The sequence below is a fragment of the Leucopleurus acutus genome (genome assembly GCF_964270905.1).
Source record: "Leucopleurus acutus genome assembly, chromosome: 14".
Lineage (NCBI taxonomy): Eukaryota > Metazoa > Chordata > Mammalia > Artiodactyla > Delphinidae > Leucopleurus > Leucopleurus acutus.
Genome location: NC_139156.1, coordinates 69,143,712 through 69,163,692, shown reverse-complemented (window position 1 = coordinate 69,163,692; position 19,981 = coordinate 69,143,712). Strand labels below are relative to the sequence as shown.

The 19,981-nt window shown below is 38.3% G+C and overlaps 1 protein-coding gene across 3 annotated transcripts in view; it reads right to left on the bottom strand.

Moving 5' to 3' along the window:
* JMJD1C (jumonji domain containing 1C) overlaps positions 1–19,981 on the bottom strand; it is a 309,407-nt gene that overhangs the window by 246,812 nt on the left and 42,614 nt on the right. Inside the window, exon 1 of one of the 3 annotated variants that reach the window (XM_082854704.1) lies at positions 5,596–5,613. The exons of 1 other annotated variant lie outside the window; for it this stretch is intronic. Coding sequence is in view for 1 of the 2 variants with exons in the window: in XM_082854700.1 (XP_082710826.1) it covers positions 1,139–1,306 (168 nt within the window). In the remaining variant the exon portion in view is untranslated. Of the gene's footprint in view, positions 1–1,138; positions 1,322–5,595; positions 5,614–19,981 lie in introns of those variants that run through there. One more of the 3 variants, XM_082854700.1, reaches the window with a different exon arrangement.

The window sequence follows — 19,981 nt, the reverse complement described above, 5'->3', positions numbered from 1 at the left end:
AGATACATATGTACACGTAAATTCGGAATTGTAAACCTGCATATAAACAAAAAGAAAGTTCCCAAATTTTAAATATCCACTGAAAAATTAAATACCCCACAGTATTACCAATAAATTTCATGGATTATGTATTCATAAATCAACCTTTCAAAGCCTAGTCAGTGTCTCGCCTCTCCTTGGCTCCTTAACTCCAACATGTCCCCCAGTGAAAACGTTATTGGAACACTAACAGCATATCCTGTCTCAGAATCTTGCACACTCCTACACTAGTGAAAGAAAACACTGGCAGTGTCACAAGTAAGGAAAAGCAAGCAAAGAAAAAGACACTTTAGGGTTCTGCAGAATCTTAAACGTTTTAACTTACAATATTTCTTGCTTCATTTAAAATCATATAAAATCCAGGAATGGATGACTTTAACGCACTATTCCCTTCTAACAAAAAAACACAACACTATGGAAAAAACAAACGGAAAAAAAGAAGGGAGAGAGGGAGGGAGATAATAATTTCCATGGCCCTCCAAACCAAAAGTTTTCATTTTCATCGTTTTCTGTTAGAAATCCAAGCATCTACTGTAGGAAACGGTTGAATCAGGGCCCCCGCCACTGCCAGGGCCTTTGCCTCGAAAACACACAAGAATCCCAGGACAGACTGGAAAACCAAAGCTCTGTCTCTTTCCTTTTCTCCCTCCCCTTCAGCAATCTCACGGGATAAGTTTTCAGTCTCCAACGCCTGCACTGTTAAGACTTTCGCACAGAGAGGCAGGTGAAGCTGGGCCCCTACCGCCACGAGCGAGGGGTCCGCCCCCACCCCCAACCGCCCACGCAGCACCCGGCTGGCAACCCCGCCTTTCCGTAAGGTCTCCGCGGCCGCATCCCTCCCGGATAGCGGCCAAAGGGCCCGGGCGGGCGCCGGGGAGTCCCGAGGGGGTCACCGCCCCCGCAGAGGAAGTTCCTCGCGGGGAGGAGGCGATCCTGGCAGGGCACGTGGGCAAACCGGCCCAGAGCGCAGGAGAGGGGCGTGACCGCCAGTTGGCCTGGCTGAGCCAGGTGCCAGAGGTAACCCCACAAGGTGCGGCTGCGAGACCAGGGGTGGGGCTGCGGCCGCGGGCGAGAGACTAAGGGGAGTTCGCTCTCTTACCGCCAAGTCGGGATTGTGGCTGTCCCTATGTGACACCGCTCGGATAACCCCCGCTCGCCAGCCCCGGCAGCAGCGTCCGCTCTCCCCGCGCTCCGGCTGCGCCTCTTCGCCGACCGCCAGGCACAGGAACCGTTTCCCCACCAGCTCCGGCCGCGTCTCCACCGCCATAGCCGTCGCTGCCGAAGTGGCCGCTGCCTCCTCAGCTGCCAGGAAATCACCGAAACCCCGCTCCTACCGGCCGCCCATGCCGAGGACAGCTGACCTAGGGAAGGCGGCGGCCCCGCAAGCGAGCGCAGGCTCGGGGGCGCACTGGACGCTCTGCCCAGAAGGGCACAGCGACCTCGGTCTCTCACAGTCCTCAGCGCTCCCCTGGTCTTCCCGACTTGCAGCCTCTGGCTGCAGTTCCACAAATAAAAGAAAACGGACAGAAATTTCCACACGGCCGTCTCAGGCCCCGAGGCAGCGCCGGCCGCTACCGCCACCGCGCCGCGGCCAGTACTACTCCGCCTCCCCATCCACTAGCGTGATTGAAGGAGCGCCGCGCGTCTCCTTCCGCCGGCGCGGGCTGGGGGAGGGAGCCGCGGGAGAGGGTCGGAGGAACCACCGCAGACGGAAAGTAGTGCCCGACGCTGCAGCAGCGTCTGCGGGACCAGCCAGGATAAAAAAACAGAGTGGGGCGGGAGAAAGGAGTGCAGTCCTTCAGAAACGTAGTGTTTGACGTCCACCTCTCTACTCGTCGCTCCCTGAGAAGTGGGGGAGTTGGGGGTGAGGTGAAAGTGAAGTGTGCTGGTTCCACTCTGGGTCACAAAACAAACTCAAGGTTAAAAGCCGCATCTCCAGAGTGATGTTTTTCAGAACACATGGCGCCTGCAGTCTGAGTTAGCCGCAATTTTGCCTGAATTAACAGTCCCGTAGTCCCAGCTGCAAAGCAGAGCAACACTTTCAAATGAAAACTAAGCCCACAGAACTCGTTCACGACAGAAACACAGTCCACGACTTTAAATGAAAATGAAGATAACACTGTCATCCTTTCATTCTTCCTGTTTTGGGGAGATACTCATTATGGGTTTGAGCTATTCAGAGATTTACACCGCGATACTGCTTTATTGTAAGAAAGCCAAACATCCGGTTGAGGGCTTTTTGTCAACATTCTTAAAATTCACAGTCTCTGCACCAATTTGAGTACTTTTAGTACTAGTACATACGCCAAACTCACTGATCAGATAATAAAAACAGGGAAAGGCTCCAGATTCAGTTGTTAGAAAATACCGTGGAAAGAAAAGGATTTTGGCCAATCATAGTTCAGGAAAATAAATTATGTTTTCTTCCCGTCCAATCATAACAGGACTTTGTAACCCATACACGTACAGATCTCCAACTTAGAACAATTACTCCTTCTTTGATCTAACCCTTCAATTCTTCTAGATCAAACCTCTATAGATCTCGGTGAGAAGTTCGATTTCAGGCATACATTACAGTGTTTTTTAAAAAGTAGTTTTCAAAATCCCAGTTGTGGGTTTTTTTCACGGCCACTACTGATTACATAAACTCCCAAAATTCTTCTAGTCCAATAAAAACTTTTTCTAAATTTCGGTTTCTTAAAGATTTTTCTAAGCCTCCACAAAAAAAAAAAGAGTTACCTTTTTAAAAGGAATTTACACTAGAAATTTGAATATTTAAAATAAACATAAGGCTTTTATCTGCTTTCTTACAACACCCAAGCTGAGCTGTTTGAAATGGAAAATACATGGCCGCAGCTAACAGGTTAAAAACCAAAATTGCAAGACAGATTTTAATCATCATTGTCTAATTTTGCTACTCTAAAGACCAAATGTAAAACTGTAATAGATAACAAAGGAAAACCGTATCTAGAAATGCATACTTGCAAGTTGAGAGAAAAATTTAATTTTACTTGTGCCATCTTATTTCCAAGTCCACTCTTTTAGCACACACTGTATAATACTTAGCAAATCACCTTGAGAACTACAGACTAAGATTTCTAAAGTCTCAACGTGGATTAAGGAGCCAGTAAAATAACCTGGTGAAAATAATCTAACACGTGGAAAGAAAAAAAGTAAGATCTAAATTCAGATACCAATTTATCAATGACCTGCTTTGTGATCTCTGGTATGACACAATTGCTACAACTGAAATTGCCTGCTTCCTAATCTCAGTGATAGTCTGGGAGCAAGTGAGAAAATATAAAGTCGTTTGAGAAAAGAGATGCACATATAATATGCACATATTATCACATAAATACCATTCACTAAATTATATTTTTAGAGTATAGGTTGTCCTGTTGCCTTAATAAAACTGCCAGCTGATTTTAATTTTGTAGGCAAGCTCCTCTAAATGGACCCTAGGAACCCTCTCTATATGTAGAATGCTGTCCTTTCAAGTACTCTGAAAAGCATGTCAATCAACCAAATCAATCAAAACATTTCAAATGCAAAAACAAAAAGTTTTTCAGAAGGCCATATATCTTCAAACATCTTATATTCTTAGAACTATATTCCAGATAGCAGTCTAGGAATCCCTTGACTACAACCAGTACCTAGGGTTCAATGACAACAACAACAAATCACTAATGTGTGGATGTTTTGCTTTTGGAGAAACTTGAAGTGCATTTTTTAAAATGTAAAATAAAACGGCCTTAAAGGATTTTTGTTTGTTTGCTGGCATTTTTTTGCTTTGTTTCAGGGAGTACAGTTGACCCTTGAACAACATGGGATTGAACCGTGGGTCCACTTACATGCAGGTTTTTTTCCGTTTAAGTACTACTGTAGTACTACCCCATCCAGCTGGTTGAATCCACAGATGCAGAACCTCTCACACTGAGAGCCGACTGTAAAGTCATACTCAGATCTTCTACTGCACTGGGGATCAGCGCCCCTAACCCCCGAGTTGTTCAACAGTCAACTGTAGTTACATTATTTTTGCCAGCAACTCATAACTGTAAATAACATGGAATAAAAATAAATTTAAAGTCAGACTTGAAACCTTAAAATATTTGTTTGTTCAGTTAGTTCCCTTACATCCTTTACTTTCATAAAGATCCTCAGAAAATGCCAGGATTAGTAACTATAAAGAAAAAAAGTTATAATACTATAGTTGTAAGTTATAGTACTTCACTATATAGATGAAGACAGTGACACAGAAGTACTTAAAATAACTAAGTTTACAGAAGCTGAAAATTTAGATATATAGACTAGATCTTCTACTCTTTCCATCCCCAAACCCAAATATGTACATTAAATATATCCACACATACACATCAATTCAGGCAAATTTCGTACATCCAATTATCTTAATCTATATACAAGATAAAATGGGGGATCGTTTTGTTTTTTAAAAGTCTACAAAAATTTATTTATAAAATCTACTTGGTTTATTAAAAAACCTGACTTATAAAGGAAGACAATGTATTCATTACAATAAGTGCCACCATTACCCACTTAATTATCAATAATGAGTAGTTCATCAAACTTAGTTTCATAAACAACCAACTAGTTATTTTTTACTTTTTCACTTGGTTTAACTATAGAAAGGGCCAATTATCTGCTCTAACACATACCAGTATCCTGCATCACTATAGGTATATATTTTAAACATCACAGATAAAACAAACATGTAAAAAGGTTTAGTGCATGTACAGACAGTCCCCAACTTAAAGATGGATCAACGTAGAATTTTTCAACTTTAGGACAATGTGAAAACAATATGCATTCAGTAGAAACCTTACTTTGAATTCTGAATTTTAATCTTTTCCCAGGCTAGTAAGGGTAGTACCGTACTCCCTCTTGATGCTGGGCAATGGCAGCAAGCTGCAGCTCCTAGTCAAGCCATGCAATCACAATGGTTAACAGCTGATATACACTTACAACCATTCTGTTTTTCACTTCAGTAAAGGATTCAATCAATTACATGAGATATGCAGCACTTTATTATAAAATATGCTATGTGTTCCATGATTTTGTCCAACTGTAGGCTAATGTAAGTATATTAAGCATGCTGAAGGTAGGCAAGGCTAAGCTATGATGTTCTGAAGATTAGGTGTATTAAATGCATTTTCAACTTAGGATATTTTCAACTTCTGATGGGTTTATCTAGAGGTAACCCCATCGTAAGCCAAGGAAGATCTGTATCTTGTAATAATATTAGCCACCATTTGTGAAACACTATGTGCCAGACACTATGCGAAGTACTTTACACATGTAATCGCATGTAAATAAATCTTTATTTTAAAGATGAAGAAGATGAGGGTTACAGAAGTTTAATTAGTTATTTGCCTAGGAATACACATTAAGGAACTGGAATTCAAAACCACACCTTCTGATTCAAAGCCTCTGTATTATGCTAAAAAGTAACTTAAAAGAAACAGGAAGGTCAGTTGCCAAGTTGTTTCCTCCTTATTTAACACAGATTATTCATAACGGATTTGTTTATTTTACACTTACTATGTGTCTCACATCCTGCAAGGTTTTGGAGATAGGGCCTCTGTCCTTAAGAAGTTCAGTCTATCTGGAAAGATAGACAATAGAAATGCCTTGGTTTGTTTAATATTTAAGGAAGTATTCCTGGAATGGAATACAAGGTAAGTTTAGTGCATTTTAACAAATAATTTTCAAATCTATTATAACTTGGAGGCTTTTATTTACTGCCAAATGTAAAGACTGGATTGGGTTATGAGCTCAGACTATGTGAGTATATCTAGGAACTGTGGAAGCCAATGTTAAAATGAAGAAAGCCAAGAGTTTCAACTGAATTCTGCAAATGGAAGACCAAGAGTAGAATGGAATATAAATTTGTTATCATGCTTATTATTAAACCTTAACTAATATTTATCTAAGTATTTCCCTAAGCACTTATTTAAACTGAATTCCTCAACCACATTTATGATAATGATAAAGTAACTCAAATGTCACTTCCTTAAGGAAGCTATCTGATTCCAAGATTATCAAATCCCAATTATGGATTTTCAAAACTTTTCCCATTTGTCTTAGTACTTATCACAATTGTATTTATAACATTTATTGTGTAAAAGACTGTTTTATATTTGTCTCCCTTGGCAGACTATAAGCTCCATAAAAGCAAGGACAATTTATCTTGTTCATAACAATACTCCCAGCATCCACTAAGACCTGAGCAGAATAGATACTCAATACGTTACTGAATTAACGAATGAACATCACAAAAAATGTACCTTTTTCTAAATCCAACCCAACTAAGAGGAACTTAGAATCTCTCAATTGAGGGTCATAAACAAGAGTTCATGTTCTTTCTATAGGGTTATTCATCGCCTTTAAAACAATGTCTTACATACATTATCTCATTTCATCATGGAAGTACAATGTAAAGCCTTCATGAAACTTGAGCTTCACCAGAAAAGCAAGGTGGTTCCTGAGGATACTTTCTAAAGAAGAGATACAGAGAAAGGGTTACAATTCACAAGAAAAACTTTCACTGTTACCAAATTACCAATTTAACGCAAACCCCCAAATGATCCTATAAGTATATATGCAAAACACCAGTCTATTCTTAGTATTGCAAAGAGAACAGTCTCAAATAATGTCTTTGATGAAGGTAACATACAAACATAACTTTCTGTCTTCTTGATGCCACATGGAAGGAGCAAGAGGGAGAAAGACGAAAAGAAGGTGAAAAGAAAGGAAGAAAGGAGAAATAAAGAAATCTCTACTGGGCCTCCACATTTGTTACCTAGTTTCCAATTTAAATTCTGGATGTGCAGGAACCTACCACTTCTTTTCAACATTTTTCTATTAAAAATGAGACTTCAAATCTGATTTTCAATGATAATTTTTTTTAATTTAGAAAGAATGAACATAATAGCACTGAAAATTTCTCATTATAGAATGAGCAACTGTAAGAAAAAGAATAAATGAAAAGTTGCCTTTGAGCATACAGCATGAGTCTTCCCGGTGTGTCCCATAGGACTTCTTGTTTGTCACCCCTCACACAAATGCTTCCACTATTAACTACCATTAAAATATGCATATGCTAGATGGCAGTTTGCACTTCGCATCTTCAGTTGTTACATTAGCTCCTTCATTTATCAACAGGTCAGGTTCCTAAAGGTATGTATTATTCTCACAAGCCTTCACTATTACCACGTGTCAGTAGTGGCAAAACTAAAAATCCCAAAGAATGGCTCTGTTTATATCCACGGAAGTTAATTAAGTAAAAGAGCGCCTATACTTGTATTTAAAGCTACAAATGAGGGAAAGTCAAAGTAAAACCTAAGCTAAAAAGTGGCCCGGGAATATCCCACATGCCGCAGAGCAACTAAGCCCTTGCACCACAACTACTGAAGCCGGCACACCTAGAGCCCGTGCTCCGCAACAAGAGAAGCCCCCACCCACCGCAACTAGAGAAAGCCCGCGCACAGCAACGAAGACCCAACGCAGCCAAATAAATAAATAAATAAAGTAATACTGACTCAAAATCTCAGCATGCTTACTCCACTGAAGTTCCTCCCCACAGACGAAACTTCACGGTCAAGTACACACAGCTCTGAGACACATTTCTTAAATTAATGGCATCTGGCTTCAAAGAAACAAAACCAAAACAAAACAAGACCTAGCAGTGAAATATGGGAAATCTTTAGTCATTCTTTTCTTTGGCATATTCTAGAAAAAGCCACATGATCACATATAATGAGATTTATAACATACTACAAAACATAAATATCCAATAAAAATAAATTACTCTATATAAAGGAAAGCATTGTCTTCTGGCTCCACGTGTGCTTCACTATTACATATAATTTATTTATTCAATTAAAGCGTGTATAAAATAGTGTTCCAATTCCAAGGCCTATGTTCACAGAAGCTCAGTATTTGGAGGCCCCTAGATTTTTTCTTCAAAAATCAAAACTGACACACATAAAAAAGAGACCTGGAAAAAACTTTAACTACAAACTTAAAATTCAAATCAACATCCCCAAAACATTCTGCTACTTCAAGGCACATTTTGATATTATCTAAGATTAAATGGCCAAGAGAAATATTCAGAAAACTAGCCAACTTCTCTTTTCACAAAGTATGCAAATACACTTAGGTTAAAACTGGTCAATCTCCATGCCATACAGCCATTTACAAACGGGTATTTTAAGATGTATATCTCAAATATAGCAAACTTAAAATTATCAGTCACATAATGTAATTTAATGAAAGAGCAAGAGTCACAGAAGTCTAAGTTACTTCTACTGCTAACTACTGTACACTTTGGGCAAACCCCTCTGCTTCTCTAGGAATCATACAGAAAAAGTAGAGGCTAATATAATCAATAAAGTTCCTAAAAATTTGCTTCTAAAAAGCTTCTGAATAATCCAGCAAGCAGCAAAGTACACTCTCCTGATACATGCTAGGTTCAAACCTGAAAAATGTTAAAGGATTGACAAAAGTAATTTTGCTTAGGAAAACAAATGTTTTTAGCCAGAAAGTTTCTATCTCAAAGCTCTCACAGAAGATATACACATCAATCATTTAATACATACAAACTTAATAATACAGACCAAAAGATTTCCCAATTAAACAACAGTTTTTAAACACCCTTGTAGAATCACTTCTTTCCTCTTCTCTCCAAATTTGCCCTTAAAACTATCATATTAAAATAACCTAGCAGAACTAACTCCAAATGGAGGAATTTTTGAGATACTCTGCATTACAAGTAACCTTTATATTAGAAACCTCTGGCTTGCATGCCTTTATATTCTTCTTTGTTTATAATGGCTAAAAATCCATTTTTCAATTATTCTAATTACAAAAATTATCTTAAAGTCAATTGTTTCATTTGCTTTTCACAGCTAAATTTTCATGGATGTTTCTTTCCCCACTTGCACTTTGTTTTTGATACTCACTAGTTTTAAGTTTTTACACAAATATGCTAAAATCTTTGTTTTGACCTTAAGCCATGCTTAGAAAATACATAGGTATTCTTCTGTATTTTCTTCTGGTAGTTTTATGATTCAAATTTTTATAATTCCCTCAAATTAGAGGCTAATATCTACCCCTGAGAGAGGGACAGGAAATCATCCTGGCCCCAAACAATAAAGGTCTACTATTATCAGGAGAAAAGCAGGATTACTGAGAAGAGAAGGAAACAGAGCCTGTCTAAAACTAACGCTGATCTAGGACAAAAAATAAGGCCTGATGCCCACCACCACAAAGCTAGAGTTCCCAGGGCCCTAGCCTACCACAAGGCAAAAGAGCTCCCAGTAATAAGTAACCGCACTCTACTAGTAGAGAAGGAACAAAAGAGTACAGAGAGAGCCTCTCAGATATACAAGTAAGGCTTAAACATAGAGGCAGAGTAAAAATATTGAGTTAAACTTTCCAGCAAATCAACTCTCACCTTAAGCATGAGGTGATGATAGAAGTGTTTACAGTTGACGATACACTGAAGGTAACCAGAGCAACAACAAAAAAAAAACATAAAACCTCATCAACTTCAAGCAAGACTGATTCAACCCCCCATGTTAACAGCTTAATGGAATAAGAGTCATGCCTACTTCTTGGCATAAATACTGTATACTTAAATCTCTCTTACCTTGCCAATGATAGCTGGCATTCAATCAAAATTTATAAGCCTCGCCATGGGGGTGACTTCCTTGGTCACCAAGGCAGTGCCTGCATGTTTGGTTACCATTACCTGTTCTATAAATTATACAAAAACATCTATTTTTGAAATTGAAATGCTGAAAACAAGAACTGCAGTAACAAATTTTAAAAGCCTTTGGCTGGCTCATCAGGCTTAACACAGCTGAGGAAAGAATCAATAACCTTGAAGACAGGTCAAAAGAAATTACCAAAGCTGAAACTAAACAGGAAAAAAAAAAAAGTGGGAAAGAAGTCTACACAAATAGAACAGGAGGGAAAGTCTCAAATTCATTTTATGAGGTAAGCATTAACCTGGATACCAAAATCAGACAAAGAAATTACGAGAAAAGAAAACTCATTATCCCTCATACATGCAAAAATCCTCAACAAAATATTAGCAAATCAGATTCAGTAATTTATAAAAAGGATAACACCACAACCAATGCAGGTTTATTCCAGGAATGCAGGTTGATTCAACATTAAAAGATCAATCAGTATAATTCAACAGATCAACAGACTAAAGAAGAAAAATATGATAGCATCAACAAATGCAAAAAATACACATTTGAGAAAATCCAACCCTCATTCCTGACAAAATTCTCAATCAGGAAGAGAAGGGCACTTAAACAACCTGATAAAATGCATCTACTAAAAAATTACTGCTAACATCATATTTAACAGTAAAAGACTAAATGTTTTCCTCCAAAGATTCAGAACAAGGAAAGGACATCAGCTGTCACCATTCCTATTCAATAACAACATACTCAAAGTCCTAGAAAGTACAATAAAAGAAAAGAAATAAAAGGCATACAGACTGGAAAAAGAAGAAATAAGCCTGCCTCTATTTGCAAATGGCATGATTGTCTATATAGAAAATCATAAAGAACCTTCAAAAAAGCTTCTAGAACTTTAATAAATGAGTTTAGCAAGGTTGCAGGATACAAGATCAATATGCAAACATCAACTATATCTCCATACACTAGAAACAAAAAGTTAGAAATCTAAATTTAAAACCAGTACCATTTACAATAGCACCCAAACAAATAAAAATATGTGTAAATGTAATAAAATATGTACAGTCTCTCCATGCTGAAAACTACAAAGTACTGATGAATGAAAGAAGACCTAAATAAGTGAAGAGATATACCATAAACATGTATTAGAAGACTCAATTAGCCCCAAGTTGATCTACAAATTCAAAGTAATCTCAATTAAAATACCAGCAAATTTTTTGATGCTGGCAATCAACGAGTTGATTCTAAAATCAGTAAGTTAAGGTAAAGAAACTGGAACAGGGGCTTCCCTGGTGGTGCAGTGGTTAAGAATCCACCTGCCAATGCAGGGGACACAGGTTCGAGCTCTGGTCCGGGAAGATCCCACATGCCGCGGAGCAACTAAGCCCGTGCGCCACAACTACTGAGCCCGCACTCTAGAGCCTGCGAGCCACAACTACTGCAGCCCGCGTGCCTAGAGCCCGTGCTCCACAACAAGAGAAGCCACCGCAAGAGAAGCCCATGCACCACAACATAACCCCCGCTCGCTGCAACTAGAGAGAAAGTCCGCACACAGCCACAAGACCCAATGCAGCCAAAAATAAACAAATAAAAATAACTTTTTAAAAAATTATAAAAAGAGAAAAAGAAACCGGAACAACCAAAACAGTTTTTTTTCACAACAATTTTGAAAATACAAAACTAAGACTCATAGTATCTTACCTCAGGACTATACTGTAAAGCTTCATTAATCAACTCAGCATGACATAAGCAGAAGAGTAAACAGATAGATGAATAGAACAAAATGGAGAGTCCATAAACAGACTCATACATATATAGTCAATTGATAGACAAACGTAAAAAAGTAGTTCAATGGAGAAAGGATAATCCCTTCAACAAATAGTGCTAGAACGATTAGACATTCATACACCAAAAAAAGAACCTTGATCCATCTCTCATACCATATACTAAAATTAATTCAAAATAAATAAAAAACCTAAATGTAAAATATTTGAAAAGCTAAAAAACTTTTAGAAGAAAACAGAAAATTCTCATGACATTGAGTTAGACAAAGATTTCTTAAAATCCATAAAACCCATAAAATTAAAAATTAAACACTGTTGAAATTAAAAATTCCTCTCCAAAGGTCACAGACTAGGAGAAAATATTTGCAAAACACATATGTGATAAAGGATTGGTATCCAGAAAATTTAGAGAACTCTCAAAACAATAATTTTTAAAATTTTTCAATGGGCAAAAAATTTGAACAGATACTTTAACGAGTAAGATATACAAATGGCAAATAAGTACGTGAAGATACTCAACATCACTAGTTATTAGTGAAATGGAAAGAAAAACTATAATGCGATACCATTACATACCTATTAAGATGGCTAAAAGAAAAAGAAAACTGGCACTATCAAATACTGAGGAGAATGAGAAGCAATTAGAACTCTCATACAGTAGTAGCTGGGACGAGTACAGAATGGTAGAGCCACTTCGTAAAACAGCTTGGAAGTTTCTCATCAAGTTAAACTTTTCATATAACGCAGCAATCCCACTTTTAGGTATTTTTACCCAAGTAAAATCAAAACTATGTTCACACAAAAACCTGTTCTCAGATGTTTATAGAAGTTTTATTTGTAATTGCCAAAAGCTAGATGCAACCGGCTCAGCTGGGGAATGGACAAACTTTGGAATGCTACTCAACACTGAAATAATTTAATATTTCATATACATGAAATAATATGAATGAACCTCCGCAATTCAGGGGTCCCCAACTCCACCCTCATGTTCAATGATTCACTAGACTTATAAAACTCAGAAAAGCCATTTTACTCAGGGTTGCAGTTTAATATAGCAAAAGGATACAGATTAAAATCAATAAGGGGAAGAGGGGCATACGGCAGGGTCCAGAAGACACCAAGCTTCCAGCTGTCCCCTCCCAGTGGAGTTGTGTACACAGCGCTTATTTCCCCCAACAAGAACTTGTGATAATGTGCATGGAGTATAAGCAATCAAGTAAGTTCACCCGAGGCTCAGCGTCCAGCATTTTTATCCGAGGTCTGAAACATAGGTAGGGCTAACCATCTGCATGGCTGACTTCAGTCTCAGCTCGTCTATAGGTCAAACTGATACCACACAGCCCAAGGCTTCCACGCAATTATCAGCCACATTGTCAGGATAGGCAATCTGGGGTGGCCAAATGCCCCCAAGTAAACAAAGACACCCTTATTAAGCAGGACGTTCCAAGGGCTTAAAGGTTACCTCCCAGGAGCTGGGCAAGGCCAAACCTTAGGCAGCTTTAGGTACAACTGAGCGACTTTTACTCAAAACACTTCTGACACCACATGTGTGCATTTTTTCCTCACACCAACTAATTCTCCAGCTCTCCAGACACCAATTAGGTGTCCTACAATTCACTTCAATTCTGACAATTAACTACTCAGTCAGTATTAGACTCCTCAGGCTTTTGGGCTCAGTCTCACAAGACATCCACTCCAGATGCCAGTTGCAAGTACTGGGTCCCCAGGTTACCCATACGTCTGTTCAACTTGGCTACAAGGTCGAGGGGTGGGGGGGCCTCCCATAAACCCCACCCCCTTTCAGGTACATTAATTTGCTAGAATGGCTCACAAAACTCCAGAGAAAACTTTACTATTACCAGTTGATAATAAAGGATACAAGTGAACAGTCATATAAAAAGGCACACAGGGCAAGGTCCAGATGGTTCTTGAGCACAGGAGCTTCTGTCTCCACAGAGTTGGGAGTGTGCCACCCTCTTCGCAAGTGGATGTGTTTCCCAAATCTGATGCTCTCCGAACCCCACTGTTTCAGGGTCTTTATGTAGGTTCTACTAAATAGGCATAATTAATTAAATCATAGGCCACTGGTGACTGAACTCAATCTCCAAACCCTCTCCCTCCTTGGAGGTCCAGGGATGGAGCTGAAAGTTCCAACCTCTAATCACATTGTTGATTCCTCTGGCAACCAGCCACCATTCTGAAACTATCTAGGGACCCACCAAGAGTTCATCAAGTCAGACATGGTTGGAAAAGGCTTATTATGAATAACAGAAAATGTTCCTTTCAAGGGTTTTTAGGGGTTCTAGACCAGGAACCAGGGACAAAGACAAAATATGTATTTTTGACTATGTCAAAGGAATGCTATTCCTGTACTACACAACCTCAAATGCATTGTACTAAGTGAAAGGAAAAGCCCAAAAGGCTCTGAAGTATATGATACCATTTATACAACATTCTTGAAAATGCAAAACTACAGGGATAGAAAATACACCAGTAATTGTCAAGGTCTGGGATGCAGGGGGGGAGGGCTTGTCTACCAATGGGCACAAGATTATATTCTATGTCTTTATTGTGATGCTGGTTACATAAATACATGTGCTTATCAAAACACAAAACTATACACAGAGAACAATGATTTTTACTGTTTGTGAATTATACCTTGATTAACCTAAGACAACCAGTAATATACATAGTCACCTAAAACAATTTCATTCTTTACAAGTGGCAAGTATAAATATTAGGTAAATAACAAAACAAATGCCTTTCCTAAGTAGAGAGCAACAGAAAATTGGGTCTTTGCTCTATAGGTTCTTTATAAAATTTATGCATGCACACAGCCAAAGGAAAACATTTTTAGTCATCGGCTGGCAGGATTATGGGTGACTATTTTCCTCTTCTACTTCAAGTTCCATTAATATTGTCTGCATAATAACAAACAAAATAAGCTTCATGCTTTTGTACAATCATCTCTCCCTGAGTGTGGGTAGGACTCGCAACTTGTTCCTGACCAATGAAATACGGCAAAGGTGATGGGATATCACTCCCATGATTATGTTGTTTTAAATGGCAAAGGTGAAAATACTTTGCAGATGTAATTCAGGTCCCTAATTGGTGGCTTTAAATTAATCAAAAAGGAGATTTTCCCCTGGTGGGCCTACCTGATAAGGTGAGCCTTTTAAACAAGGGTCTAGACGTCAGAGACTTTCTTGCCAGCCTTGAAAATGCAAGTCAACCTGTGTTCTACGGTTGGAAGGAAATGAATTCAGGCAACAACCATGTGAACGTGTTAGAAGACCCAGTCTCAATGACATCTCAGCCCTAGCCAACACTTTTGATTTGCAGCCTTGTGAGTCCCCGAGCAGAGGACTCGGCTTAAACTGTGCCCAGACTCCTGATCCATGGAAACTGTGAGATGACAAGTCTGTGTTGTTTTAAGCTGCTAACTCTGGCAATTTATTACACAGCAATAGAAAAGTAATCCAGTAATTGAAATTATTTTCTGGAGAATCTTGGCTTTAATAATGGCTCATCTCAAATTACAGGAAATGTCCTGTTCTTGTTAGGCACTTCAACTTTCACCAAAGAATGTGAACCTTAACACAAGTTTCACTGAATAATGGTTCAGATTTAATCAGTAACACAGAGGACCTGCATTTCAGCAAGTTGCCAGCAAATAAAATCTCAATTCACTCCTGCCCATTACCTGGGAAAAGCTCCACACAAAACAATTTTTATGGAGAACTGTCTGCAGGATGCTTCATACAGTTGATCTAGTTACTCAAAAACTTAGAGTGGGGCTTCCCTGGTGGCGCAGTGGTTGAGGGTCCGCCTGCCAATGCAGGGGACGCGGGTCCGTGCCCCGGTCCGGGAGGATCCCACATGCCGCGGAGCGGCTGGGCCCGTGAGCCATGGCCGCTGGGTCTGCGCGTCCGGAGCCTGTGCTCCGCAGCGGGAGAGGCCACAACGGTGAGAGGCCCACGTACCGCAAAAAAAAAAAAAAAAAAAAAAAAAAAAAAAAACACTTATAGTGGTTGGGGAGAGGGAGAGGAGTTAACAGCAAAAGCTCTAAGGAACAAAAAAAGCTCTAAGGAAGTAGATGAGTATGGTAATTTTTTTTAAATTATGAGCACGTATGAAGTTTTATTTCAAAACTGCCACAAGAGACCTAAAACAAGTCAATTAAAAGATTCAGTCCAATTAGAGACATCCAGTAAAAACAACAGCAACAACAAAAACAGACTGCTTACACTAATACAAAAACAGAATATTTTGTTAAACTATTAAACTTTTGCCTGATAATCAATAGAGAGCTAGTTTCTCAAAATGTTTAATTCCATTAGATTGAACATAATATGATTATAATACACTTTATCAGAAATGCTGATTTCTTCCTAAAATATTGTAAATTTTGTTATACAAAAGTTATATCCCAGACCAGGTTTGAGACAGTTATTCTTTATCACCCTTTGTTTCAAAATTTTTAAAAGATTAGCATTTTTATTAGCCTAGGGGTAATTGACCTAAGCCTCAAGTTGCTAAAACAGAAGAGTTTGATTTTTTTTAAGTTCAAAACGGTATGTTTAGATACTGAAATGGGCTACTGAAGGAAATTGTGAAATATCCTTCAGAATTTTCAAAAATAAAATAATTTATGCTCTTCTTTAAAGTCAAGGAAAAATATTAGGTGACTTACGATGTTTTCTAGCTCTATGTCATAAACAATTTTTGATTTTAGAATTGTATTTATTATTTTATACAGAAGGTTCTTATAAGTTACCCACTTTATACACATCAGTGTATACATGTCAATCCCAATCGTCCAATTCATCACACCACCACTCCCACTGCCACTTTCCCCCCTTGGTGTCCATACATTTGTTCTCTACAGCTGTGTCTCGATTTCTGCCCTGCAAACTGGTTCATCTGTACCATTTTTCTAGGTTCCACATATATGCATTAATATATGATATTTGTTTTTCTCTTTCTGACTTACTTCACTCTGTGTGACAGTCTCTAGATCCATCCAACTCTCTACAAATGACCCAATTTTGTTCTTTTTTATGGCTGAGTAATATTCCATTGTATATATGTACCACAACTTCTTTATCCATTCGTCTGTCGATGGGCATTTAGGTTGCTTCCATGACCTGGCTATTGTAAATAGTGCTGCAATGAACATTGGGGTGCATGTGTCTTTTTGAATTATGGTTTTCTCTGGGTACATGCCCAGTAGTGGGATTGCTGGGTAATACGGTAATTCTATTTTTAGTTTTTTAAGGAACCGCCATACTGTTCTCCACAGTGACTGTATCAATTTACATTCCCACCAACACTGCAAGAGGGTTCCCTTTTCTCCACACCCTCTCCAGAACTTTTTGTTTGTAGATTTTCTGGTGATGCCCAATTTAACTGGTGTGAGGTGATTCCTCATTGTAGTCTTGATTTGCATTTCAATAATAATTAGTCATGTTGAGCAGTTTTTCATGTGCTTCTTGGCCACCTGTATCTCTTCTTTGGAGAAATGTCTATTTAGGTCTTCTGCCTATTTTGGGATTGGGTTTTTTTTTTTAATATTGAGCTGCATGAGCTGTTTATATATTTTGGAGATTAATCCTTTGTCCACTGATTCGTTTGCAAATATTTTCTCCCATTCTGAAGGTTGTTTTTTCGTCTTGTTTATGGTTTCCTTTGCCGTGCAAAAGCTTTAAGTTTCATTAGGTCCCATTTGTTTATTTTTGTTTTTATTTCCATTACTCTAGGAGGTGGATCAAAAAAGATCTTGCTGTGATCTATGTCAGAAAGTGTTCTTCCTATGTTTTCCTCTAAGAGTTTTATAGTGTCCAGTCTTACATTTAGGTCTCTAAACCATTTTGAGTTGCTTTTTGTGTATGGTGTCAGGCAGTGTTCTAATTTCATTCTTTTACATGTAGTTGTCCAGTTTTCCCAGCACCACTTATTGAAGAGACTGTCTTCTCTCCATTGTATAGCCTTGCCTCCTTTGTCATAGATTAGTTGAGCGTAGGTGCGTGGGTTTATCTCTGGGCTTTCTATCCTGTTCCATTGATCTATATTTCTGCTTTTGTGCCAGTACCATATTGTCTTGATTACTGTAGCTTTGCAGTATAGTCTGAAGTTAGGGAGTCTGATTCCTCCAGCTCCATTTTTTTCCCTCAAGACTGCTTTGGCTATTCGGGGTCTTTTGCGTCTCCATACAAATTTTAAGATTTTTTGTTCTAGTTCTGCAAAAATTCCCATTGGTAATTTGATAAGGATTGCACTGAATCTGTAGATTGGGTAGTATAGTCATTTTCACAATATTGGTTCTTCCAATCCAAGAACATGGTATCCTTGTGTTGTTCCTGATCTTAGAGGAAATGCTTTCAGTTTTTCACCATTGAGAGTGATGTTTGCTGTGGCTTTGTTGTATAATGGCCTTTATCACGTTGAGGTAGGTTCCCTCTATGCCCACTTTCTGGAGAGTTTTTATCATAAATGGGTGTTGAACTTTGTCAAAAGCTTTATCTGCATTGATTGAGATGATCATATGGTTTTTATTCTTCAATTTGTTAATATGCTGTATCACATTGATTGATTTGCGTATATTGAAGAATCCTCGCATCCTTGGGATAAATCCCACTTGATCATGGTGTATGATCCTTTTAATGTGTTGTTGGATTCTGTTTCCTAGTATTTTGTTGAAGATTTTTGCATCATATTCATCAGTGATATTGGTCTGTAATTTTCTTTTTTTGTAGTATCTTTGTCTGGTTTTGGTATCAGGGTGATGGTGGCCTCATAGAACGAGTTTGGGAGTGTTCCTTCCTCTGCAATTTTTTAGAAGAGTTTGAGAAGAGGGGTTAGCTCTTCTCTAAATGTTTGATAGAATTCACCTGTGAAGCCATCTGGTCCTGGACTTTTGTTTATTGGAAGATTTTTAATCACAGTTTCGATTTCACTACTTGTGACTGGTCTGTTCATATTTTCAATTTCTTCCTGGTTCAGTCTTGGAAGGTTATACCTTTCTAAGAATTTGTCCATTTCTTCCAGGTTGTCCATTTTACTGGCATAGAGTTGCTTGTAGTAGCCTCTTACGATGCTTTGTATTTCTGCGGTGTCTGTTGTAACATCTCCTTTTTCATTTCTGATTTTATTGATTTGAGTCATCTCCCTATTTTTCTTGATGAGTCTGGCTAAAGGTTTATCAATTTTATCTTCTCAAACAACCAGCTTTAGTTTCATTGATCTTTGCTATTGTTTTCTTTGTTTCTATTTCATTTATTTCTGCTCTGATCTGTATGGCTTCTTTCCTCTACTAATGTTGGGTTTTGTTTGTTATTCTTTCTCTAGTTCCTTTAGGTGTAACGTTAGATTGTTTATTTGAGATTTTTCTTGTTTCTTGAGGTAGGCTTGTATTGCTATAAACTTCCCTCTTAGCACTGCTATTCCTGCATCCCACAGGTTTTGGATCATCGTGTTTTCATTGGCATTTGTCTCGAGGTATGTTTGGATTTCCTCTTTGATTTCTTCAGTAATCTCTTGGTTATTTAGTAACGTACTGTTTAGCCTCCGTGTGCTTGTGTTTTTTACGTTTTTTTCCCTGTAATTTATTTCTAATCTCATAGCGTTGTGGTCAGAAAAGACGCTTGATATGATTTCAATTTTCTTAAATTTCCTGAGGCTTGATTTGTGCCCCAAGATGTGATCTATCCTGGTGAAGTTCCGTGTGCACTTGAGAAGAAAGTGTAATCTGCTGTTTTTGGATGGAATGTCCTATAAATATCAATTAAATCTATCTGGTCTATTGGGTCATTTAAAGCTTATGTTTCCTTATTAATTTTCTGATTGGATGATCTGTCCATTGGTGTAAGTGAGGTGTTAAAGTCCCCCACTATTATTGTCCTATGTCAATTTCCTTTTTTTATATCTGTTAGCAGTTGCCTTATATATTGAGGTGCTCCTATGTTGGGTGCATATATGTTTATAATTGTTATATCTTCTTCTTGGATTGATCCCTTGATCATTATGTAGTGTCCTTCCTTGTCTCTTATAACATTCTTTATTTTAAAGTCTATTTTATCTGATATGAGTATTGCTACTCCACCTTTCTTTTGATTTCCAATTGAATGGAATATCTTTTTCCATCCCCTCACTTTCACTCTGTATGTGTCTCTAGGTCTGAAGTGGGTCTCTTGTAGACAGCATATATATAGGTCTTGTTTTTGCATCCATTCAGTGTCTTTTGGTTGGAGCATTTAATCCATTCACATTTAAGGTAATTACTGATATGTATGTACCTATTACCATTTTCTTAGTTGTTATAGGTTTGTTTTTGTAGGTCCTTTTCTCCTCTTGTGTTTGCCACTTAGAGAAGTTCCTTTAGCATTTGCTGTAGAGCTGGTTTGGTGGTGCTGAATTCTCTTAGCTTTT